The 26,543-nt window shown below is 45.5% G+C and overlaps 1 protein-coding gene across 1 annotated transcript in view; it reads left to right on the top strand.

Annotated features, from left to right (window-relative positions):
* Window positions 1-26,543, top strand: part of AOAH (acyloxyacyl hydrolase) — a 94,378-nt gene that overhangs the window by 53,005 nt on the left and 14,830 nt on the right. Inside the window, 5 exon segments of the mRNA XM_081146825.1 lie at window positions 3,415-3,506; window positions 15,582-15,664; window positions 20,481-20,517; window positions 21,267-21,341; window positions 25,937-26,109. Coding sequence (XP_081002951.1) covers window positions 3,415-3,506; window positions 15,582-15,664; window positions 20,481-20,517; window positions 21,267-21,341; window positions 25,937-26,109 — 460 coding nt within the window.

Raw genomic sequence — 26,543 nt, 5'->3', positions numbered from 1 at the left:
GATTTCCTACTCAGGGCAATGGCTGCAAGACTGGTCAGATGGATGAGCTAAACAGTAATTCCTAGAGGAAGATCCAGGGGAGCATTATGAAACACTCAGGTCCAAAGATTCCAGAGGCAGGAATTGAGAACCGCATAGCCGAGCCAAGAACTAAAACCCCAATTGAGAAAGAGCCCAAAGGAAAGTAGGTCGGAGAGGAGCAGAGAGGTCATGGTCTCCTGTCGGTAACATGCTTGAGAGCCAGCAGAAGAGCGAGAGGGTCAGTCCTTTTAGGAGACTAGTTATGAAGCAAGCAAGGTACAGGTTTAGCTGCTGCAACAAAGAATCCCAAAATTCAATGACTTCAGATGGAAGTGTGTTTTCTCCTCATAGTAATCCAGAGGAAGGCAGCCCAGGGCTGGCAGGACAGGGAGACCGTCCCCAACATGCAGCTTCCACCTTGGGGTCTAAGGCGGCTGCTCCCTCCCTTACCACCTCCCACCTACAGGGAATAAAAAGGGCCACCCCTTGGGAGCACTTGACACAGAGGTGGCACACATCCCTCTCACACACCCCATCATTCAGAATCTAGTCACAGGGCCACCCCACACTGCAGTGGAGGCTGCCACGTGCAGTCCCTGGCTGGACAGCCATGAACCCAACTAACACAGTGGCAGTTCTATTATTAAAGTCAGAGAAAAGATATAGGATAGACCACTGGGGCTCTAGGTGTGAAAAGCAGCCTCTAACATCAAAGAGCTTCAAGTCTTACTGGGAAGATAGACACATAAACTCACAATTATAATAGTAATAACATTAAGCAAATATTACCATGTATTGACCAAACACCAGGCATTGTACTTAGTATTATCTCATCTAATACAAAATGACCCTGTTATTATATGTATCTTATAGACAAAGAAACAGAGACTTAAAGAGGTTAGCTAACTTACCCAAGATAATGCAGTTCAACATGGAGCCCAGCTAGAAACAGTCTGGCAGACCCGGGAGCAAAAGTCAGCAAACAATGGCCCTCAGGCCACATGCGGCCCTCCACCTGTTTTTGTGAATAAAGTTTTATTAGAGTGCATCATGCTCATTTATTGTCATATTTTCTGTGAATGCTTTCACAGGACAATGGCAGATCCGAATGATCTCCACAGTGAGGAGACAGGGACCCTAGCCAGGGGCTACAGCAGTAACCAGGACCATTGTATGAGCCAGTCAGAAAAATAGATCTTGGGATGAGATGAAAGAGGGGGGAGGGAGAAATGAGGTCATTTCATACAAGCAGGTATTGGGCAATGAGAGCCCAGTTCAGTCCTGGTCACTGGGTGCCCTAGTCACGGCTTCCATGACCTTACCTCTGTGGCTTGACTGTGGACTTGGGGCTTCTGCCAGAGCCAAATTCCAGATACTACCTCTTAGGAAAACTACCCTCCCCCCAGAAAAATGACAGCCTGATGCTTTAGAGATGACCCCACCTTTACAAAACCAAACAAAGGTGTGGGAGAGTCACCCTTCCTGAAGGCACCCTGCTGGCCTGTTTCCGGCCCTCCAAGGATTTATTTTTCCTGTTGGAGAATTTTTTTTGCAGGCCCCAAGAAAGAATTGATGTGTGATATTCTCTGTAAGAGCAGGATGTCTTAAACTCCTCTTTTCTCACTGTTATGAATTTCACTACAGTCCCCCAGTTGCTCTGCAAATAATGATGGAAGGAATTGAATCCGGTAGAGTCCAACCGCGCGATACATTTTCATTTCGTGTGGGACAGTTAGATAAATGCATCCCTCAGTTCATTCACTGAATAAATAAATCATGGGGTTAGCGCTGAAATAATAAATAATAGAAAAGGGGACAGGCAGAAACTAAGAGAAGCCGACGAGGTAACAAAATAATAAAAAGAGTTATTTTTGGGCAAAATGATGAAAGATGATTGCCTGCCATCCTGTCTTCTAACTGTTTACTGGTCATATTTTGCTAGAATTCTTGCCTGGACTATTTCTTTGCTACCTTATATGTGTTTGAACTGGCATAGGGTCAAAAATGAGATGCTATACCTTTTCCCTGAAAGTTATTTATTTAGCCCAAGCTGAAGTTTACATGAGCATTGACTAGGCACCATCCTGGGGCTGAGCAGTTGTTGTTATTGTTACTGGTAAGCTTGTATGTCATAGGTTTTAAGCTGCTAAATTTGGGGTAATTTATTACATAGCAATAGATAACTGGTGTACTTGGTGTTCGAGTGTGCCCTTTGGGGGGGATTGTTGGTGTTTCCTGTACATAATATTATGAATTTAGCCTTAGGGTTTTGTATGTGGCATTGTCAGTTCTTAAACTCTTTGTCTGGTCCCCTCTTACTAACCTTACAGGAATCATATTAGATCACAGTTTTGTGTGGTTTTTTCCTTTTCTTTTTTTTTTGGTTTAATCCCTTCACCTTTTTCTCTCAGGCCCCCAGCCCCCTCCCCTCTGACAGCTGTCAGTCTGTCTCTCTGTGTCTATGAGTCTGTTTCTATTCTGTTCGTTCATTTAAGGCTGAATAGTATTCCACTGTGTGTTTTCACCACATTTTGTTTCTTGAAAATCAAATTTAACAGGGCCTTTATGTGTCACATCTGAGAGCCCTGTTCTGAAAACATCAGTCCAGATAAGCTTTCTCTAGAAATTAGAGCAGAGGAGAGTTCATCCCAGAGGACATTTCTAAAAGAGACAATAAGGGGACACAGCTGGGAGCATTCTCAGCTGTGAAATCTTCTCTCATTTTGCATGAGCCATAGAAATGCGGTTCCATGGATCCTAATTCTATCAATGCTCTATGGCGGGAGTTCTAGAGCCGGAGTCTGTACAGGGGCTGCAGGGGGTCTGTGAACCCTTTGAACTCACAGACCGTGTCAAGTACACGTGCATCTTGTGGGGAAAGGAGCCATAATTAGATTCTCAAAGGTGTCTGACACCCCCCAGGAGGTGGGAGGCAGCCTCTTATCGACTGAGAGCACAGCTTTGAACTCAAGAAGGCATTTTTGCTGGGGGCTCAGGTACTATTACGTCTCAAGCAATCGATTCCCTGAATGTCTAAACTCAAATACAGAGAACATCTCAGCGAATTTAAAAGAGTAGGAAGTCTACCCATCTCCTGAAACAGCCCTTTCAAGTAAGGGATGAACATGAGCCACCACGGGCTCTGCATCACCCACAGACGCTGAATCGGAGCCAGGTCATGGGGAACGTGGGCCTTTGTGAACTTTCTGACAATGGTTAAAGTTCAGAGGCGTAAGCTTTAAATGCCAAAGCCCCTTAAAGAGAGAGAGTAAGAAAGAAACTGAGCGAGAGGCAGACCGACAGGGAGATATCAACACCTAGGCAATGAATAATCTTACTACCTGAAGAAAACAAATGACCATTTTGATCACTGCCACTTTATTTTTTCTTTAGAAATCCTTCTCTGATTTACCAAGAGCACTTACCGATGAGCTCAACTGGCCCCAACTCTCTGGTGCTACTGGATTTCTGAACTCCACTAGTGGGTATGTATGTTTACAAGCCGTCAAACATTTCAGTGTATCTATGTAAAAATAGACGCAAGATGGGACTCGCTCCCAAGATGTTGAGATGTGAGTTACTAGGAATGGCTTCTAGTGACATACAGCAAACCCACTGACAGAGTCCACCACCCAGTGGAATGTAATGCAAATCGTATTTGACCAGTGCAGGCGAGAAGGGAGTATTCTCGCCCCAGGGGCTCTGGAGTTGGTCTCTGATGGAAAATACTCAAGCACATCGCTAAATTTTTCTGACTCAAGGAACAAAAAAGTGTACTTGATTACTTGCCCTCAGAAATTAATATTTATAAAGTTAATAGGCAAGTCTCAAGGCCGTGGACTCATGCTGGTGTGGATGCTCTTGGTTGGAAGGTGGAGACGATGCTTGGACAGAGTGAGAGGCACACAGACCAATTTGCTACCCGTGATGGGGTGTCGACTCGGCGCCTGGGAACAGCTATGCATAGCTTAAGCACCCCATTCTTTATTTAAAGGAGGACATTGCATAGTGTGAATAACTTTTCTGATTATATCTTTACTCATTTATTTTAAAAATAGTTCAATACTTGCTACCTAATCAGGCACAGATGCTATAACTGTTTTAAAGTAAAATAAGGCTTGTCCCATCTCTACAGTCAAATCACATTCAAGTGGGACAGATAAGTGTCCAAATAATGATGATACAAGGTAAACGCGCCAAAAGGCAACTCTGCGAATCCTTCGACACGTTAGCAAAGTCTGTTTTCTGGACTCTCTGATTTCAGAAAATTCAAAACACAATAACCCTTAAAACCACGCATTTTGCTTTGTTTTCCTCCCAGTGTGATTCAGAAAGCAACTGAGTTGGTCCAGGAAAGACAAAAAAAGGGACCTATGTGAGGTTGTTAGCTTGGGGGCTGGAGGCCTGACATTAGGAAGGAAAATTATAAGTGAGAAGAAAAAATATTGTTTAAGATGAAAAATAGTACTTTATGTTCGGATCACCTCCAAAAGCCAAGGCCCAGTAGAAGGGTAGAAACAAGACCCAAACTTCAGGGAGGGAGGACTTCTCATTGAAAAGCAGTATGTACAACCCCCTGAGTGGGTGTGGCGGACTAGGGGACACTGTGTTGACAGGCGCGGGGGCCCTGGTCTGTGTGGTCCGAGCAGGAGCACCCCTGGACCTCATTTTCATGATGAAGTTGAGTTGCACCTGGCGGTCTCTGAAGTTCTCGCCAATGTTCAAGTTTAGCGGCTATAGGACAACATGGCGCTCATGTCCACACCCCACTCTCTGGTGCAGCTTGAGTTAGAAACATTGGGGGGAACTGTTGAGGGGAGGCCTCTTGCTTCTCCCCAGTGAGTACGCTTTCCTGCAGCCCTCAGCCAGCTGTGCCTGGAGGCAACACATGGCCAATTTTATGGGTTGTAGCCTGAGATGTCCTAAGAACCATGTCTCTTGAGGGCCAGGGTTACTGTGCTCTGAAAGTCGAGCTCACGGAGGGACGGAGGGAGGGAGAAGCTGATGTTACCCATAGAAGTTCCGCAAGCCCAAACAACCAAAGCCCAATTACCAAAGTCACCATATCGAGCGGAAGAGATAAGAGTGAGACCAGCGAGTCCACACAAGGGGGTGTGAACAAGATGAAATTGTCTAGAGTACAGGTTACTCCCTCTACCTCTAGGTTAAATTTGCTATTTGGGGCCAGGGACAGAGCAAATGCTTAGAAGGAAATAGAAAAAGCCATTGTTGCAAGTGACACAGTAACGCCATTCAAGGACATTTAAACACTCATCTTTGGTGAGTGGTGTCCTAGAATCTGACAGTTAGAGGTCATCTGTTCTCTCTGACCCAACAGATGTTACGTGAGAGGACAATTTTGAAAAGCAGTGTATAACTGCAAACCAAGCCACTTGAGGCACTAAACACAGGAAATGGGAGAGAAGGGACTTGCAGCTAAGATTTGCTAACCTAATTTCATGCTTTAAAAAAGGGACAAGTAAGTACTAAACACTAATGGGCTTAATAACCTTATTAAATCCATTATTCAAAAATTACTTGTGATATAATTGCCAATGATTAGCCATCTTATAATTAGACTTTGCAAAACAAATAATTAGCCAGAGGCTCGGCCTTTAGAAGTTAGGTGAGGCTGATTGGAGGGGATACAGTCTACAGCAGTGACTCTGAGTGTGGTCCATGGACCCCTGGGGGTCTCTAAGGGGGTCCACAAGGTTAAGACTTTTCACAACAATACTGACCAGTATTTGCCCTTTGCACTGTGTAGCCATTTGTACCGATGTGCAAAAGCCATGGTGGGTAAAACTGCTGCCATCTGAGCACGACTCGAAGCAGCAGCGCTGAATGTGTTAGGAGGCACTGTGGTCATCACCCACACACACTCCTGGTTTAGTAAAGGGGGACTCTTCCCTTTAAAGCATTGCCTACGAAGCAGGAAAAAATCATTAATTGTAATAAAGTAAGCACATGATTTGTTAATAACTTCATCTGATGGGATGGGGAGGGTGCATGAAGCACTTTGCTGCAAACCAAACATGATGGTTGTCTTAAGGTCGAGCTCCTGCGTGATGGAACTGAGAGCGCAATTAGTCTGTTTTTCACAGACTGGAGCACAAACCGTGGTTATTCAGTCTCGGATGATAGCAGATATCTTATCCAAAATCAATCAAATGAACTTGTCACTTCAAGGAAAACAAATAACAGCACTGAATGCTAATCATAAAATTTTGAGCTTTCAGAGACAAATCTGAATTTTGGAAAACTTGGATCTTCTGCTCTGACCTTGACAGCTCCTCATATTCAAAGACTTTCCTAATGAGACATGTGGTGCTGGCAACGAATGTGAGTTTTTAATATTGTGCCAACACTTGCAGGATCTGCATCACTCAGTGAACCAATATTTTCTACATGACCAGTGTGTAATACATAAAATCGTTCATGAGTAAAAGACCCACCCAAAGCACAGGGTAGACCAATGCATTTTCATGTAACAAGGTGCACAAAGCTCACAGGTATAATTTCAGATTCCACAATGTAGCTAATCAGTCTTTAAGAAACTACCATTTGTCAAGTTTGGGTGTCCAATCAAAGAAGGTTATCCAAAGTTATATTTTTAAAAAAGGACATTAAATGCTACTCCCTCTTCCAACGATATGTATGTTTAAGACCAGGTTTTCTTCATATGCTCCCACCAAAACAACGTATCACAACAGACTGAATCCAGAGGCAGATATGAGAACCCAGCGGGCTTCTGTTAAGACAGACATTAGAGCCTGACTGCTGTGGCTCAGTTGTTGAACCAGGAGGTCACAGGTTCGATTCCCATCAGGGCACATGCCCCGGTTGTGGGCTTGATCCCCAGTCGGGGGCGTGCAGGAGGCAGCCACTCAATGACTCTCTCATCATTGATGTTTCTTTCTCTCTCTTCTTCTCCCTTCCTCTCTCTCTAAAATCAATAAAAACATTTAAAAAAAATAAAAAATTGAAAAAAAGACATTAGAGATTTGAAAAACGGTAAAATAATCTTCTAAGTGGGGGTTGGAAAATATATTTTTATAGGAAAAATGTTATATATGTTAACATATAATAAGCATTTTTTTTTTTTAAACATATCTTCATTGATTTCAGAGAGAGGAAAGGAGAGGGAGAGAAAAAGAGAGAGAAACATCAATGATGAGGGAGTCATTGATCGGCTGCCTAGCCTGCAACCTGGGCATGTGCCCTGACCGGGGATTGAACCCTGATCTCCTGGATCCTAGGTCGATGCTCAACCACTGTGCCACGCCCAGCCGGGCCATTATTACTTTAAATGAATTAAAATGAAATGTTCTTTCAAATTCCTAAGTTTTAATTTCTAATATATAAATATTGACAGCTGTAACTCTCATAAACAAAAGCTCTCTGGGTTTCTCATTAAATTTAAGAGTGTAAAGGAGGCCTGAGAGCAAAAAATTGAGAACTTCTGTTCCAGGGAGTGAGTGAGAACTGTGGCCAAGGGCAGATTGGGGACACCAATGTGTAGAGGTTTCGGAAGGGAGGCGAGAAAGAGCAGCCCTCCCACTAGGAAGAAAACTGGAAGGATTTAGTGTCCCGGAGGCCAAGAGAAGAGAGTGTTTCCAAAGGAGACAGGACTATGAGCCGAATGCGGCTCAAGGCAGAAGAGGGCGAGAACTGAGCAAGGCCACTGGTGTGCAGGACAGTGATCATGGGGCCACTTGGACCAGAGATGGCCCAGTGGGGTGATGGAAGCCTGAAGGGAGGGAATAGGTTCAGGAGCTGACCAAGGAAGTGCAGCTGAGCACAAACAACTCTTTTGAGAAGTTCTACTATTCGCCCTGGCCAGTGTGGCTCAGGTGGTTGGGCTCATCTGTGCACCGAAAGGTTGCCGATTCAATTCCCATTCAGAGCTCATCCCCGCTAGGGGGCGTGCAGGAGGCAGCCAACTGATGTTTGTCTCTCACATCACTGTTTCCCTCTCTCTCTCCCTCTCCCTTCCTCGCTCTCTAAAAATCAATTAACCATTCTTTTAAAAAAAAATAAGTTTTACTATTAAAGGGAGCAGAGAAATAGGGCAATAGCTGGTGGGGAATAAAAGACCAGGGAGACATTTTTAGATGAGAAATCCCTCAACAGGCCTAGTGGTAGGAAGACCCTAAAGAGAGAGGGTGGTGGGTGAGGGAGGAACACGTCCCAGAGAAGGCGAGAAGCGATGGGACATGGCATCTGGGGCTCTGCCCTGGGGCAGGAAGGACACTAGGGACACTGCAGCTCTGGGCCAAAGGACTCTTCCCACCATATACACCCAGATCTCCCCACCTGGGATGACCTCCCCCTCGACTGTACTTATTTTTTAACTTTCTTTTTTTTTTTTAATGTATTTACTTGAATCGTAAATATATTTTCATTTTTAAATATTTAAAAATACCAGGCACACGTATAGTAAAAAGCTGAAATCCTCCCCCAATCTCACCCTTTCTCCCAGAAGGAAGCTTTGTTATCCATTTAGTGTGATTTCATCCACAGCCCTCCTACATGATTTGCACAGAAGGAAATAAATGCTTTGCTGGGATTCTGCCATCGATGACATCACACTGTGCATACACACGCTATAAATCAGTGCTTCGCCCTAACAATTCTTCTCAGGCGGAGTGCATTTCTGAGAGATATTTCATAGCACGGTTGCTTCAGCCTCCTGTCGATGGCCAGTCCACTTAATTCCAAACCCTGATCATCCTGATAAAGCTGCAGTGAACATCCTATAGCGCTCTGCACAGATACTGTGAGGATTTCTTCAGAAAAACGTGGCTGGATCAGAACATACCCACTTTTAATTTTCATCACCCCTCCAATAGGGCTGTACCAGCTGATCTTCTCTCAAATGGTCTATGAGAACACTTGTTCCCCGTGCCTCTGCCAACACTGGATGTTGTCCCCCTTCTGAATTTTTCCCAACCTAACGGTTTTTACTGTTGTTCTAATACGTAACCTCCCGATTACCAGTGAGGCTGAGCATCTTAGGCATTTACCCCCATCCTTGTCTTTGATGTTCCCCACTCAGGGGTCAGTTCCTTTCAACCGGCGGACAGCATGATTCTTCCTGTGTTCCCGCTGTGTTCCCTCAATGCCAGTGTCACCTTGCGTGTCATAATAAGTGTTTGCTTAATGTCTCCCCACCCCACCTTCCCCCCCACCAGACTCTGAATGTCTCTAGGTTTTCCATTTCTATCCTAACCACTCCCCGGCCCTAACCCTGCACAGCAAATATTACCACTGTCTCTCGCTGGCCCTGCTGCTAGCTGTCCGAGCCCCAGTCGGCTCTGTGACTGATCCCCTAAGATTCACCCCCATAGGACCTCAGAGTTTATACCCAAATTAGCTGTGCCCCTGGAGAGAGTCAGCAATAGCCTCAGAAAACTTACTGGGATACATCACTGTCGCTCGAACAACATCCTGCTAGGTTTATCCCCAAATGTCCGACCTGCTAAGCCGTCTGGGAAGCTGCTGGGCTTGCTCTCTCCAGGTAGGTCCTGCTTTGGGTCAACATAGGAGGAGATCGTTTTCTCAGCTCTAAATCCACCCCTTTAATTTCTCTGCATTATTCTTGAGGCTCATTCTTGATTTTATTCCTGTTTTCTTTTGTTTTTCTTCTGTCACAGTGAAATTGAGAAAGAGTTTTTTTGTGTTATCTGAGCCAATGTCCAACTAGTAGACATTGTGCCCGAGACTCACCTATTTTGAATTTTGTTGTTAAAAAGCAAAATCTGACCAGCATGTCCTCACAGGCAGTGCTGTGCTTCCCGGGACCCACAGTAGAGGGAGCTGATGAAATTGAGGATTTAATCTGTTGTACTTGCAATTCCGCTCCCTATGCTGACATCACCAGCACCTTGGGCACTGGAGGTGGTGTGAGGACAAGGACTTCCAGTACTCCTCATCTGCACCCCTCAGATCACAGGACCAAAGCCATCACCTCACCTACTAGCCCATGGGACTGGGTCTTGATGTACAACAGAGAGAAAAAGAAAAGACAAAAAAAATCACACTGGGAAACCCGAATCCAACTAAGAACAGGGGAGCCAGAGGAGAGGGATTCAAAACCAGAATGGTCATCACTGTTGGTCGTACTATACTCAGCGTCCCCTGTGTATCCTATTAATTCAAGTTCAGATGGTCCTGTGTACAGGTAACTTTCTATTAAGCAATCTTCTCAATTTGTAGGCATCTCAGAATATTGTGTTATAGGCTTCTCAAAATAATGCATTGACCCCTCTGTCTTCTCAGGATTCCTGAGCACTCCCTGACAAATGCAATTCCTAGAATTTATAGGAGAGATTATGCATTTGAGGTGGGGATGAAAGAAAACAGTATCTTTGATTACATGAAATACTTTCTAGTGCCTCGTACAAAACCTTTAACCCCAAAATATTAGTTGGCCAGAAACGTTCATGAAGCTATTCGCCTATGGAAAGATTTCTATATTCTTGTAATGAAATGTGCAACTGACTGTATCCATGATATTAATACCCACACTATTTACTCTCCATGAGCAAGTCAGGAACAAAACAATGTTTCAGTACATAAATTCTGTTTTTAGCGTTATCAAAAATACATGTGTGGCTAAATATTGGTAACAATCACTTTCCCAAAGGAAAATCACTCCTCTTTATTGACCGTGAAATTATTTTAGGGTTGAACTCGGATCTGATGTCCATTTCCCATCTACATTTTCAAAACAGAATAAAATAGTCAAAGCAGAGGACATTAACAATGCGGTATATAAAGTATTCCATCCAGGCTTCTGGGTGAGAGAGCAGATTGAACAAAGATTCACTTCTCTCCCTTGAGAAAGCCCAGTGAAATGACAGCAAATGGGTTTGTCCACAAAGACAAAGAGAGCAGGGAGAGCTGACGGCCTCAAAATGCTGGGAGCCAGGAGCAGGGGTAACTGACTTCGCCGGCCCAGGCACCACGGTGCGGCCTAAGCTGGGAGGAGGGAAGGTGGAGAAGCACCCGGATTACCTGGCAGGACCCCCAGAAGACTTGGGAACCGGGTACATGTGGTTGCACCCGAGGTGGAGGTGAGGCCAAACTCAGAAGTATTGGTTGAAGGGTTGCTGGAGAAGCAGCTGGATAACCGAAGGTAATAGGTATGAGGGAAGCCTGGAATGTGAAACACAATATAAAAACAAAGACAAAGAAACAACTTCATGAGAACAGACATTAGCTTTGTTTACTAAGAGGAAATTAAAAAAAAACAGCAACAACCCTCTACTTAATATCCTACTCATAAAAGGCACTAAAGTTAACATCTTCGAAAAGATAAGAGAAGATATTTCATTGATGTAACAAGAACATTATGCTAAAATTAAAGAAACATCCAAAGAACCAAAACAATCACTTGGAAATTATACTAGTGACATAGGATGATTTTCACAGCAAAGTTGAAAGATAAAGTTGAGAATATCATCCAGAAAATAGAGCAAAACACATAGATATAGAACATAGGGCAGAAAAACTAGGAAATTAGAGACCAGCCTAGGTGACATTTCAGAACGAGTGGAACGAGATGCTGCTGCAGCTTCTCAAGGGATCAAGGAGCAGAACAGCTCAGATGACAACAGGGGCGGCCAGGCGCCCATGGGTGGATTCTTTCCGACTTCTGAGGGCAAATGGTTTTTACCTAGAATTCTGTAACCCTCCGTCTGGTTATCTATCATTACATAACAAAGAACTTCAACTTCAGTGGTTTATAACAATTATTCTCATATCTCCCAATTCGGGGTCAGGTATTCAGCCAGAGCGTGGCTGGCCGGCTCTTCCCCTCCGCCCGACACTGGCCGTGGTGACTCAGTGCTGTTCACCTCGAGCCTGCGCTGCAGGGCCCCGGATGGCTCCCCTCACATAACCTGTGCCCGGGAAGGGGCAACGAGAAGGCTGGGCTTAGCTGGGTCCCTCTTCCTTTCCAAGTAGGGGCTATTTTTAAAATAGATTTTAATTTTTGAGCAGTTTTAGGTTTACAGAGAGACTGAGCAGAAAGTCCAGCGAGTTCCCTTATACTCGCTCTTCTCCTCCTCAGTTTCCTCTGATGAACACCGTGCATGGGCAGGACGCATTTCTTACAAATGAAGAGTCAATACTGACACAACATCCTTAACTAATGTCCGCAGTTTACACCAGGGTAATTTACTCTTTGTATTGAACAGTCTCTGGGTTTTGACAAATGCATAATGACAAACATCCAGCATTTCAGTATCATACGGATTAGCTTCACTGCCCCCAAAACCCTGTGCTCCGCTTTTTAATCCCTCCCCCGTCTCCCCAAGACCCTGGAAACCACTTGATCTTTTACTGTCTCCACGGTTTTGCCTTTCCCAGAATGCCAGAGAGTTGGAATCGCAGCGTATGTAGCCTTTACAGATTGGCTTCTTTCACTTAGTAATATGCATTTAAGGTTCCTCCGTGCCTTTTCACGGCTTGATGGCTCATTTCCTTTTATTGTTGAGTAATAGTCCACTGTATGGGTGTACCACAGCTTATCCATTCACCTATTAAAGGACACCTTGGTTGCTTCCACTGTGCAGTCTTTCTCATGATATCTCAATAGGGTAGTCAGACTTCTTACATGGGGTATCAGGGTTCTAAGGGACCAAAGTTGACAAGTGTCTTAAAAAGCCAGGCCAGAACTGGCATAGTGTCACTTCCGCCATCCCCTTTTGGTCAAAAAGTCCCAGGACAGCCGAGATTTAAGGATAGGATACTCCTAACTTTGATCTGCCATATCTGTCAGTGAGAGGCACGCTGTGGTGTCCTGGAGGCTCATTCCCTCCTTCCCACCAGTAGCTTAGCAAGAAGCTGATTCATCATGTGTTGAACTTGCCCTTTTTATCAAAACACTTGCCTGTACTAGAAATCTGTGTTTATTATTACATAGTAACTCTTAAACACTAGAACCCGCTTTTTAAACAGCTATGTAGGGTGTCCTGGATGAGTCTGTCTGAGACACCTTTCTATGAGATCACAGGAGTTCACAGAGCAAGTGAACATGGCTCGTTCTCAACTTGATTTCTCCCAGCAAGTCCTATTGACCCCACTTAGGTCTACGCTTGCGGCGTAAGCCGTGTTTCTGGGCCCACACTACATCTCATTAACAATACCCCACCACCTTACATTTCGTATCAAGTCAAAAAATAAAAACACTTCCAGATATGCAAATGCTAAAGAAATACTAATCATGATGTTACTTCCCACACAGCCTTCAAAAGTAACTAAAAGCATTCTGCGCCCCAAACAAGGCAAGCACGGTCTTCAAGGAATAAGGCCACCTAATAAGCCAGAAAGATGTGACAATGAGGAAGGGAGCTCCCAGAATATCCCGGTGACACAGGTCAAGGGCTTCCAGGAGAGAGTTCCACGAGAAAACGAAATTCAGAAACTACCTGATACATCAGAGCGCATTGAAAAGGACCCAAACAACTGTAAAATATTTCAGGGTGAATTGCTGATAAATACTTAGAAATTAAGCAACAAAACAAAAGGCAACTGTTAACTCCAGGGAAGTGAAAGAGTTGTGAAGGGAAGAAAAAATAATCGTAGATCAATTGTGAGCAGTGAAGTCCTCCTCTCTGTGGCAGGAAATGAGTAGATGACACTAAAGACTGAAAATCAAGAAGTAGCCTTGAAAGTATGACATGAAGACATAAGGAAGAAAATACTAAAAGACTCGGTCAGTTAAGGTTGAAGTTAGTGACCTTCAGGAACGGAGAAGTAGGGAAGAGAGAGGAGTGTGGTGTTGCTGGTCATCACTCTTAAACTATTTGTTTCTATCAGGCTTTGTTCACATTTGCCTTTTCAATGAGGTTTGCTCTGACCACCTTAATCCCAGTTTCCTCACTTTTTTTTTTAATAGCATGTATCACCTTCTAGCATCCTCTATAATTTGCTTATTCATGATATTTAGTGGGGTTTTTTTCCTGCTAGAATGTCAACAACACAGGGACAGAGGTCTTTGTTCTTTTCATTTACCAATATGACCCAGGTGCCTAGAACAGTGCCTGGGACATAGTAAGACTCAATAAACATCGCTCAAGTAAAATGAATTTGATTATTTTAATACTCTGTGCATCAGTAGCTTTGATTTTTACAAAATAAAATAAAATCATTCACCTTAAAACTCTACCACAGAGCAAAATCCCATACTTAATTTATTGCTCGGACATCTTAGTCTTCTATTAAGAAATATTGTAAGTTTTCTGAGGCTTCAGAAAGAATACACTTTCAGCGCATCCCAAGGATCCAAACCTGGTACATGCTTCCCTTTCTGAAGCACCGAGACAGTTGGCCAGCACTATAATATGAGTGAGACTTACACAACACTTAAAAATAAATGGTGACTTATGTAAGGTTATGAGATCTGAAGTTGTTATAATGAAAAGAAGATGCAATACGTTGGAGGACTGATCAAATACTTCTGAGTTTAGCCATTACCCATTAGTTTATATCTGGTCTTGTTTCAAAAAGGACTTTAGGAAGCCGATAACATTATAGAGAATATAACATTAAATTGAATTTAAATTAAATTAAAGCTTGGCAAAGAGAATAGAAAAATCAAAGAGGGGACAAAGGGGAGCCAAGAAAATGACTTAAAATGAGGGCAATTATAGCCTGATACTGGTCACAAATTTGTCTGTAAATTCTGTGTCCATTAGTATTAGATTCAGCCACAGGTAACAGAGAGACTCAATGTTTAGGTGGTTTAAATAAGATAATACATGAGTTTATTTCTCTCAAACATAAAAGGTCAGAGATGTGCAATCCAGGTCTGGTATGGGAGCCCAAGTCCACTGGTCCTCAGGGATCCAGGGTCTTCCCAGCTCACTCCTGCCTTCCCAGTGGAGAACTTATCCCCACAGCCTATAATGACAGCATTCCTATTCTGGGCAACAGAATGGTAAACAGGACAAAGAAAGAGCAAAGAAACCTGCCAATTGTGTCCTAAGAAACATTCCCTGAAACTGCTGCTGAAAAATTCCACTTCCATCTCATTACCCAGAACTTAGTGAAGAGGCCACACCTAGCTGCAAGGGAAGCTGGGAAAGCTGTCATCATTCTGAGCAGACGTATGTCCTACTGAAACATCTATTAAAATGGGCAAAGGGGAGACAGATATAAAGGACAAGAGTGTCTGCCACAGCTTCACAGCAATTGAGAGATGAAAGGGGACGTGGTCATGTTCAAAATACAGAGATGGTAAAGATGACCAATTGTTTAAGAGACTTACAGCAGTGTCTGGTAAAAAGATTACGAAGGGGTGACTCTGGAGGTCTTCATAAGAAAAAAGAGTTTGGTCTTACACAATCGTTACACATCCACACAATCATTTTATGGGGCTGTTTCTTGCAATAACTTAGGCAGTGATAGTTTAGAGAAAATGCATCTGCAGAGATTTGATTTCCTGAGTTCATTTCCACCCCAGTTTAAAAAGTCATAATAAAAACATCTTTGTTTCAACTTCATCACCTGAACATCCCAACATTAAGTATACACATATTTATGTGTTTCAGAATTAAAGAAAACTCTATTTACCTTCATTTATGGAAAAGAAACCGCTGCAATCACAGAGACTACCAGAATCTTTCCAAAAACGGTATGTAGTCTTCCGCCAAAGCCTTCGCCTATGTGCCCTGAAGGACTGACTTTATTTCATAAGTACCACAAAAGCTGAGAATTACATAACCAGGACCATGGGGTAAAATGAACAGTCTCTCTTTCTGTTAGAGCTGCCCTGGGCTTAGAGCCTTGTCCCCACAGCAAATGAGAACAAGACACAGTCAAGACATAGACAAAGGAGCAGGTCAGTTGTCCAACAGGAAAGCTCCAGAAAGGCCAAGGTGCAGGGCATTCGAGGCTTAGGAGGCAAGACCCGAGTGAGCATGAGCAGAACAGAACTAAGCAAAATCAAGGTCACTGCAAAGACTCTGCCCTCCCCTCTAGTGCAAAGTCTCCCACTTTTTTTTTTTTTTTTTAATATATCTCTATTGATTTCAGAGAGAGGAAGGGGGAAGGAGAGAGAGAAACATCAGTGATGAAAATCATTGATCAGCTGCCTCCTGCACGCCTCCTACTGGGGATCGAGCCCACAACCCAGGCATCTGCCCTGACCAGGAATCGAACCCCGACCTCCTGGTTCATGGGTCAACACTCAACCATTGAGCCGCACTGGCCAGGCTTCCCTTTCTTTCTTTAAATCCTTAGGAATTCAAAGAATGGACACTTTGTCTGGTGTAACTTCTTGGAGGCACTGCTTGACTGTTTCTGTACGGATGTGACTCTAAGAGGACTTTTCTTCGTTCCTCCGAGTTCCTGATCCTTTAATGTTCGGGTTTTCTTCTCCAGCCCCTCTGCCTGGTTTCAGAGGCTCCTCCTCACTATGGGTTTTCGTTTCATATCGTGCAGCATGTACCCCAGCTACCCGCGCCGAGCGATTCCAAGTGCTCCCCAAAGCTTCCATTAGGTATAGGAAAAGTCAGCCCTCTGTGGCCTGCACATTTATGGCTACACTTAGTTTTCATTATTAGGGAAAAAGAGGAGAAGGGGGAGGAAGAGTGGAGCAGAATATTAAAGCGTTTCTTGAAAATTGGAGAGTCAGAATTAAAGGGACAGCTCTTATTTTGGTCTTGATGTTTAGGTGCAAGATCTCAAACCTGTCTATAGGCATACCCACCATGAGCCATTGCTGGTGATTATAAAGCATTTTAAAATATAAAATGTCGAAGTCACCTGTAATTCGGGTACCAGTTCTCTGGCATGGGGTTGGGCACAGCAAGGCTCCTGCTCAATCTTTAAGATCAGCCAATTCGGGGGGGGGGGGTGTCCTTACAGCTTCCAATGCACCAAAGTGGCCAGCGGGAGGTGGCCATGTGGTTAAGGGAGGGGGGCAAAACCAGCTCCTCACAGAACAGCAGAGTGAGGCCCCTGGTTGCCCAAGGTGACCCCGGGATCCCCTTCAGGGTTGTCTAGACAAGCCAGCTCCCATGGGGCGTCTTCACTCCACCCTGATGGGAGAGATCGGCCCCGAATTCAGTGGGGTGATGGGGTTGAGGGGACAATCCAGCCTTGGCAGTTTGCCCTTTCCCCAATAAAGCCAAGTCCCTAAACTATGTCAGGTGACATTGGAATTCGCAAAACCCAGATGGGGCTCACTTCGCACAATGGGGACAGTAACAGCCCCTCCTGAGCTTCAGGGGCTGCTAGAAAGTTGAACGGGGAAAACTCGGTGCTCCCCTGAGTGTCCTTCATCACCGCCAACCCCACCTACCACCTGGCCAATTATTTACTCAGCATTTTCAGAAATCAGGCACTTTTCCAATGTAAATATAGGGTGTCCGAAAAACATGTGTGCACTTTTTTATGTCATTGTCAATGGCCAGGGCTCCTGATGTCCTAGGGGGTCTCCTTTCAGTCGGCCCCTTTTCAAGGCTGAAGGTAAGGGGCCTCGTGGGGAAAGCTCGCTGCTGCTGAGTGTCCTGAGCTTGAATGCACTTGTGGTCTCATCACCAGCCCAGAGCATCCTTGGGTGGGCCTCCTACCTCTGCTCTTCCCTTACCTCCCCTCCTCTCATTCCCACCTGATTCGGCCTCCTCCCCTCCCCGTTTCCCTCCAATGTTGCCATAGGTGCTAGAAGGAGAAAGGTGAGCAAGACAAACCCCTGGCTTCACGGGGATCGTAGCTAAATGGAAAAGAAAGGCGACGGCGGAAACAGTGACGGTGCTGGTAAAATGATAGAAAGAGGTAGGCTGAGGCCTGTGGAAGTGAGAGCCTCTTACCTCTGCCTGCAGGATGGGGGGGAAATGTCACAGAGAAGGTACCTTTGAGCAGAGAGCCCTGCAGGAAAAAACACAAACACAAAAAACAGGAATCCAGAAAGCAGAGGGCGATGGGGCCTCAGGGCACAGAGGCTCCAAGGGCACAGTAACCTTTGGGGAAGAGAAGACCGGCGTGGCTGAAGGATGCTTGTGAAGCTACGTCAGGTTTTGAGAGTAGGAGGCAGATTTGGGTGACCCTGGGAAGCTATTACATTCTTTTAAAAATACATGTTTGGGAGAACCATGTATCTGGCTTGTCGCAGGAATTCAGAACCACACTTAGGAATCTGAAAGTATTTGCAGTAATAGAAACATCATCAGAAAGTGTCCCAACAGTTATTAAGTGCCCACTGTTTTGAGCTCATGGCCAGTATATTAGTCTAAATGTTTCTGCTTATTGCAAACAAACGTTTTTAGAGAAAAAGACGAATTTAAATTCCTCGTGGCAAATTTTTACCTGGATTCTACACATTGTGCTCTTCAAAATGCTTCCGAAATGCTGAAAGTATGAGCTAGAATTCAGGGCTTTGATGGCCAATAAGGACCCTCTTCTTTCTTTAATTAGGGACAGGCAAGTCCCCATTGGGCCACTGGCCCTTGTTTCATAGTCAAACCTGTTCCATTTCCCTGGACTATAACTATAGAGACCAGAGTGTGACCCTCTCAAGGGCAGTGCCAGTTCTTCAAACGCTGGCCTCGCTTTACCACCTCCCACGGCTGGGGCTACCTCTGCTGCTTACATCTCCTGGGTCCACCTGCCTCTGGAAGTATTTTCTGTGATGGCAGCAGCTGCCACAGCGGAATCAGCACTGAGAAGAAGTCTAAGTACAGGAGGTGAAAGACTGGACACTGGGGGAGGAGACAGAAGTGTTGGCGGGTCCGGCAAAGGGCTAGCAGAACCACACGAAGGGGGGTTAGGAAGAGACAGGGCGTTACATAAACTAATTCCATCATCTCAAAAACTGAGCTTTCCAAGGAAGCGGAAATCCTGGGAGGGCAACAACTTGGGAGCAGAGAAAACGCAGTGCTCGTATTACAAAGACCCCCCAGAAGAGGAAACACATCTGGGTAAAGCAGAGTAGGCACGGCCTCTCTCCCTGAGAGGATGCTGGTGACCGCTGTTTTTAAATCCCCTGCGACGTGGGCCTGCCATCCTGTCCTGAGCAGCAGAGGGAGGCGGGTGGTGTGGACACGGGAGGGGCTGACCCCGCGGCACGCCACGGCAGGCCTTCATTTCCATTCCCCTCGAGCTCCGGGGGTGATCTGCACCTTGAATTCCGGCTGCCTCTGGACAATGAGGAAAATGATTGGCCTGACCTGGTCCTTCAATTTTTTTTCCCACTCATGCCTTGAGCTTTCATTAGTTTCTGTAGCTCATTAACACACAAATCCAAGAGTGAGAATTAAACACCTCCTGATTTATGATGCTACTAAAAATGGGCAGTTGAGATCATGGGCCTGGAACTGGACCAAGGGCCTAGCGACGAGATGAATGAGCCCTGGTGGGCACCCTGCCAGCGCGGGGGCCACCCTCCGTCTTCATCCTGGGGACAATCGGGAAGGACCTAACAGCCAGAAACACCCGGAGTCTCTACGTCTAGGACTCGACGTGGCACTTTCTCTGAGCCCAGACAATGGGCCCAAATCACATTGGGTTCCCCCTTCTCAAGCTCTGGGGTGGGATTTGCATTAAACCTCGCACCAGTTCTCAGTTATGCGTCTACCCCAGAGACGCTACTGCTCAGGGATAGAGGCCGTGTCCAACTCATTGTTAACTCCCTACTTGGGTTCACTCTTTCTAGCCTCCCAGCCTAGGGAAGCATCACTCAGGGGGCCAGAGCTCAGCATTGCAGGCAGAAGGGACAGGGTTTGAATGGCAGTTCTCCAAGTTAGTAGTTGTGTGGCTTTGTGCCAGTCACTTAAGTGAGCCTAATTTTTCTCATCTATAAAACGGGGCTACTAATGTGCTTCCCTCACACAGTTATGCTAAGGCCTAAATGAACTAATAAAATAAAGTGTCTACAATAACAGGAGCACTCAATAACCACGACTTTCATGGAAGAGATACATCACAGGTGGCAACAGGGATAGGGGGAGGATGGTCATACGAGTCATTCCAGGAGCTGAAATACAGCAACTCTACAACCTGAACCCTGCACAGGCCAGCCAGAGGGGGAGCCTCGGGAGTAAGCACGAAGACCAGCTTCACTGGGGCTCGCTGGGGAGATGGGTGGTCCTCAAAGAATCCTTTTTACTGTTCCTCTCACGCCTCAACTCATCCTTAATCTTTGGGGTAGTTCCTCTCTCTGGTGATAGATCTATACTTTTTCCTTACGCCTGCTAGCAAGTTCACTCATTCATGTTAGGAAATGTCTGAAGACCTGTAAATCCAAAGACTTTGGGATTATGTCAATATAATGCCGAGGAAAGACCCATTAAGGAGCATGCCAGAGCAATGTTACTCCATCAACAGGACTTTGCGGGTGACCTCAGACTGTCCAGTGACGCGTCTCCCATGATTTCAGTCCATCAGACTCTCATCCTGATAGTGTTGAACTGAACTCACTAACTTTAATTATCCTCATTTTAATTATTCAGGCGCATCTTCCCAAAACCTGGAGAGACTTATAGGAAGGTAAGTGGAAGGGGGCTATAAGAAGTTGTTTTTAAATCACACTTCTCGTTTTGAAAAATGAATGAAAACTTTGTTGTTACCCCGCCCTCACTAGCACCGGGCATCAGTGAGTCGTTCTGCAAACACTGGGAGATTATTATCTCTTCTTGGACCAGGGAGCGTTGGAAGTGTTCATTTGCATATGTCCTTAAAAGAGAATCATAAAAATACATACAGAGTGGGTGAAACTTAGATCTGGCCAAAAAGACAAAAAGGATTTCATGTTCCTGTTTAAGAGTGACAAAACACTTGTGTGCTCATTTGGGGCTTAAAATTGAGAAGCAAGGCCCTGAGTGCCCAGCATGGGAACCTTGGGAAACCCTTGATTTTCCAAAGTTGGCTGCAGGCCCACAGGTCGTCTTATGAATCTGGACACAAGTAGCCCAGGTAACTGACTTGTGTCTATTGACCACAAGGGCTGCATAGATGCTGAGAAGATGGTAGGGTGTCCCAGTGCGGGAGACTTCTCACACTCCTCAATCCCGTGCACTTACATGGTCTTTCCCTAATAGGAAGTAGATTAAAGAGCATAGAGAAGGGAGGGGAGAAAGGGGGAAACGGGAAGGGTGCTACTAGAATGAAAGGAGAAGAGCAAGAAGTTACCCAGAGGGTGGTCATGCAAAGATCTTTCATGGGCCCAGCCTGTGACGTTGGTTACAGAGCTGGGTTTCCAAGTCTGTGACGCTCAGCTTCCATCTGTGGCTTCTCAGTCTGTCTAGGAACCCACTGTTGGACCATCCAGCCATTGTCATATACGCCATGATCGGAAATGACGTCTGCAACGGGTGAGTTATTAAGAAAGAAGCCTTTGAAAATCCTTGGGCTCTGGGTTTCCCCTTTTCTCCACTCCACGCCACTCCATGCCACTCCATTACAGCAACCTGCTGCTGAGTTAAATTTCTCTGTCTTTACAAGCCCTAGACACATGTGGAATCAACAGAACCAACCTGTAAAGGAGAAAGACCCTTTTACAAACATCTGATCCATTCATTCTTTGCTCTGATTCACAACAAGTGGGTGTGTCATGATCAGTTCTGATTTGTATCACAAGAAATATGCTTCTGCCTGGCCAGCATGGCTCAGTGGTTGAGCGTCGACCCATGAGCCAGGATGTCAGGGTTTGACTCCCGGTCAGGGCACATGCCCGGGCGGTGGGCTCGATGCCCAGTCGGGGGCAGGAGGCGGCCGATCAATGACCCGCTCTGTCATCATTGATGTTTCTATCGCTCTCTCTCCCTCTCCCTTCCTCTCTCTGAAATCCATAAAAACACATTTTATTAGAAAAGAAATTTGCTTCTACTAGCCAAGAATCCAAGACTGAGAATCATGACTTTCTCAATAAAATAAGGCAGAATCACAGCTACCCCATAAGACCAGCCTCCCCGCTCACATCCTCAGGCACCGACTCATGGGGTAGAGACGCCACAGTCTTAGAGAGTTTGCAGAGAAACTACACATGCTTCACAGCCAATCCTATTTTTGCCCATGGCCCATAAAACAAAGTAGTTTCGCTGCCCTGCTAATATCCACAGTGATTTCAAAATGTTGAGTGCCTTCATTCCCCCACAACATTTTGGAAGATTTCTCAAAATCTGTGTGTACCCCTAAGAATACCCTGCATATGGGCATGCCATCTGTCCCGTGATCATGGCCAAAAAGAAAAGGTGACATCAGATCCTGAACAGCTCCCAGCAGCCACCCACCCTCCGTTTTAGAAAACAGAAAAGGAAAGCACAGGGGGTTACGTGACTTGCCCAATTAATTGACTAAGGACAGAGCTGGACTCCACCCCGAGCAGTGCTAAAGCAGGGATTCCTGCTCGCTGCCTCGCCTTTGCTTTCCCACACACCACGGTTCAATGTCATTAAAGTGTTTGCACTCACGGACACCTCCATGAGAGCCTAGGCCTGATCAGTGAAGTGAGTTCAGGGCAGGAGGTGCCACACTGTGATCCAGAATGCTCATGTGCCAGCCCCTGCCTTGGCACCCTCTAAGCTGGTTTACTGATCTCCCCAGGCCCCCAAGTCTGCCAGGGGTACACACTGGGGACCCAAGTCCCAACCTCTTCACAGACTACCTGGGACACTCCACTAAATAGCAAACAGCTCTGAGCCCAGAGCCATGCCACTCACTACATCATCTCACCCCACAGCAGCCCTAGGAGGCAAGTATGACTGTCCCCATTTCACAGAGAAGGAGACCGAGGTTCTGCAAGATTAAAAAACTTGCTTATCCATCCATAGAGCATTGAGTGGCCAAGCTGAGAGCCAAACCAGGTTCTCTGATGAAGTCCTGTGCTCCTTCCCACCATCCACACCGGCCTTGTTTACTTCCTTTATCCATTCATTTTTTAAACTGTAAATTGAGCACCTGTGATGTGCCAGTCTCTGGGGTCCAATGGCAAAGAGGCCACAGTTCATGACCTCGAGCTTCTTATGGAAGGAGAAGCGTTGAGCTTCAGCGCCCAGCCCCATCACAAAACAGAACAAACCAATGGTCAGATCAGCCGGCACCCTCCAGCCTCGGCATCAGGTTCCCCCGGAGGGTCAGAGAGCAGACTAGTTACACGGCGTGAAAGGCACCTGCAGAAAGAGGCACTGACTCCAAGAGCCCAGGCCCCTGAAACTGCCTTTTCCCAGCAGAACCTGCCGACCCAGCGGTCCTTCCAGCCAGACCTGCTTTTCCTTTGCCAACAGCCGAGGGGCAGGCAGCCGTCAGCTAGGACCGGTGCCAGCCTCCCCCTGCCGGGATCTGGGCAGAGAAGCAGCAAGCATTTGGGAGAAAGAACGGAGCTGGCAGTGTGGGATGTCCCCGCGGTGCCCACTTTGCAACGCCCTGTGGAGGGGTTAAAAAAATAAAGACAGATGGCAACTACACCTCCCCATCTGCCAGAACGTCAAGGTGGAGCAGATAACCCGAAATGAGCAGAGTGATTGCATAAAAAGCTCACGCCAGCAACGGGTTGCATAAGAAGTCCTCCTGAGCAAGTCTGGGGATACTTGCTTGACTTCTGTCTTTCCTCCTTTGGCAACGATGGCCTGCTCTTACCCACATAACGCAACGATGTGCTTCCTTCTCAGCCCCGAACTCGCGCAGTTGCTCAACAGACACTGTTACTGAAATAAAGGTCATGGTTGGAAGGTAGCTGTCAGTGTCCGGAATTCAAGAAAAAAGGCAACACAGATGAACCTACGGTCTCATTGTAACTCCACTCAGTTTGGCCTAAGCTTACCCAGCTTCCTCGGGCTTTTCCGATCACTGCCCACAAAGCTATAGAATGTGCTGGGAACAGGGCAAATGCAAGTGAGCTACAGCAGCAGACCCTGGGCTAGCAGGGCCCGCACTGGGAAATGGGAGTGGCCTTCAGGCCCTCGATTCATAAGGCACAATGACAGGGATTCCCCAGCGTCCCAACCCGCAGCCCTGAAAAGAACATGGTAACTGCTAGAAATGTGGCCAACACTGGCCACATCAATTGACAGGGTCCCATTTTTTTATAGTGGACCTAGAAATTATAAATTGTGCACCTTTTACTTAATAGAGCCAGGACCACCCCACACAGGTTGCGTGCCCGGCCCCCAAGCATTTTTTTTCTGCGATGACAATGCTTCAGGAGACGCCCTGGGCAGCTGGCCGATGGACACTGAGGGGAGAGGAAATCAGGCCAGGTGCTGACCCCAGAGCCTGGGCTGCCCAGAAAGAATCCATTCTGCCCAATGGTAGAAACCAGCAGCAAAGGGGATGGACTGTGCTCAGAGGAGTTCCCTCCCCCCCTCCCTCCCTCCCTCGCCTCCTCCATCAAGGCATAGTGGCCCTGGTAAGGACAAGAAGTCTGCCAATGGCAGGCATGTTCAGGCCACGTCCACTTTCAGGGGCCCCAGGGTCTCTATGCCTGGGGTAATGTGGGCGCAGAGGCCCCCCCATTCCCAGTCTGAGTCAAAATGCCTCTTTGAGGGGCCTGTGTGTGTCTGTGTGTCCTCTCCTCCACTTATAAGGACACTATTTGCTGGGTTTAGGGCCCACCCTAATTCCCTATGACCTCATCTTAACTAATGACATCTGCAAAGACCCTGTTTCCAAACAGGGTCACATTCTGAAGGATACTGTTCAACCCATTATAGAATCGTGCAGTAAATTTGGAATTTTAAGGACTCAGAAGAGAAGACAATGTTTAGCATTATTCCATTCAGGTTAACGTCGAGCAATCTAGAGCCTAAAGAGTAATGAAAACCTTAGAGAATTCATGTTCCCAGGTTAATGCAGGTTAGAATCTTAACTCGAACTGGAGGAGTTCCTGTGTCTGCAAAAGTCAACTGTGCAAAAATATAAACAATAATAGATTCACGTATTAAAGCCAGAAAGTATTCTAGCCATCCTATTTACACTTGCCTTTTAAACATAACTCAAAAGAAAGAAATTTTAATGTAACTTTCAATGATGTATTTCTAGAATATATTCATACATTCCTTATTTTTGTTTTTTCCCCAAACCAAATGAAAATAAGTCAACCAGCTTAAATTTTAAAAATGTCTGATTGAAGCTAAAATGTTGTTACTCTCAGTTCACTTGTGATTTCCATCTTTGTCTTAAATTCTTTGATTTTAGGCCTATGCTCTTATAACCACTTTCAAAACTTTTTTTTCTGTTTTCACTAACTGTTATGAAGCAAAAAGAAAAAATATAATTTAAAATTTAAAATATTCTCTATAGAGCACAAGCACAGCTATGAAGAGAAAGGCAGTGATGCAAAATGGAATTGCTATCGGCAGACAGCGTGGCAGGGGGATAGCCTGAAATAGCGGTCTATCAGGAAAGTCAGGAAAGTTCAAATTCAGGGTAGAATGGAAGGAAATGTGAACACATAATGTAACTTCATTCCTCAGTGACATTCTGTTTCCCTAACTGCAATATAGGTAGGAAGTTTTAGAGACCAAGTTGTAGACCTTGAAGTATCAAACAAATAATCATCATCACTACCAGGCTCCTTTGATTCCATGAACCATGTGTATCAGTTAGGATATTGAGGTTATGCTGCAGAAACAAACATCCCCTAAAATCTTAGGAGCATAAAGCAACTAACATCTCACTCACACCACATGACCATCAAGAATCATGTGGCTCTGTTCCAGGACTCAGATTGGTGAAGTCACTGCTGTCTAGAACATTGCCCAGACCCATGGCAAAGAAAAAGAGCTTTCTAAAGGCTCCCAGACCAGTTATAGGCCAACCCGATCACATGGAAGCCAGAAATATTCTGCAAATAGCACCAATAGCCACCATGTGGGAATGGGGAAGGGGACCTCAGGGGCCAGGTATTTTGAATTGGCACACATCTATCCTTGTAATCCAATAAGGCATTTTCTGTTTCTTTTACCCACAGGAAGACTGACACAGTCCGAGCAATGACCACTCCCGAGCAGTTCTACTCCAAGGTCATGGAGACTCTGAAGTATCTGAATTCCCACCTGCCGAATGGCAGCCACGTTATTTTATATGGCTTACCAGATGGGACCTTTCTCTGGGACAATCTACACAACAGATACCATCCTCTCGGTATTGTTTCGACAATACTTTAACTCTTTAACAATGTCAACGTATATAGAGTTCAAATATATATAGTTCATATCATGTAGGAATACACCTAAAATGCCATCACAGTGCATGAGTCAGAAATAATGAAGGGAAGCATCCCCAGGGGCAGGGTCTAAAGGTCAGTATCCAAAGATGGGCAGAACCAGCGCCAAAGCCAGAAGGGCAGAAGTAGTTAATGAAGAATTAAGACAAATTGAAAGGTAAGAGTTTCAGTCAGGAAACTCCTTTAACTGAAGGTGAAATCCAGAATGAGCTGATAAAGCCCAAACAAGAGACATTAAAGCCTTGAGTCCAAGGAAGGATTTCTCCAAATCGCAATGGTGAGTGCCCCCTAGTGGCCAGATCGAATTCTGTAGACCACTGTCCTCCAGAGGACTGGTTCCCTGCTTGGACCC

Source organism: Miniopterus schreibersii, assembly GCF_964146895.1.
Source record: "Miniopterus schreibersii genome assembly, chromosome: 9".
NCBI lineage: Eukaryota > Metazoa > Chordata > Mammalia > Chiroptera > Miniopteridae > Miniopterus > Miniopterus schreibersii.
The sequence above is the reverse complement of the archived record's forward strand: the minus strand, read 5'-3'. Positions and strand labels throughout refer to the sequence as shown.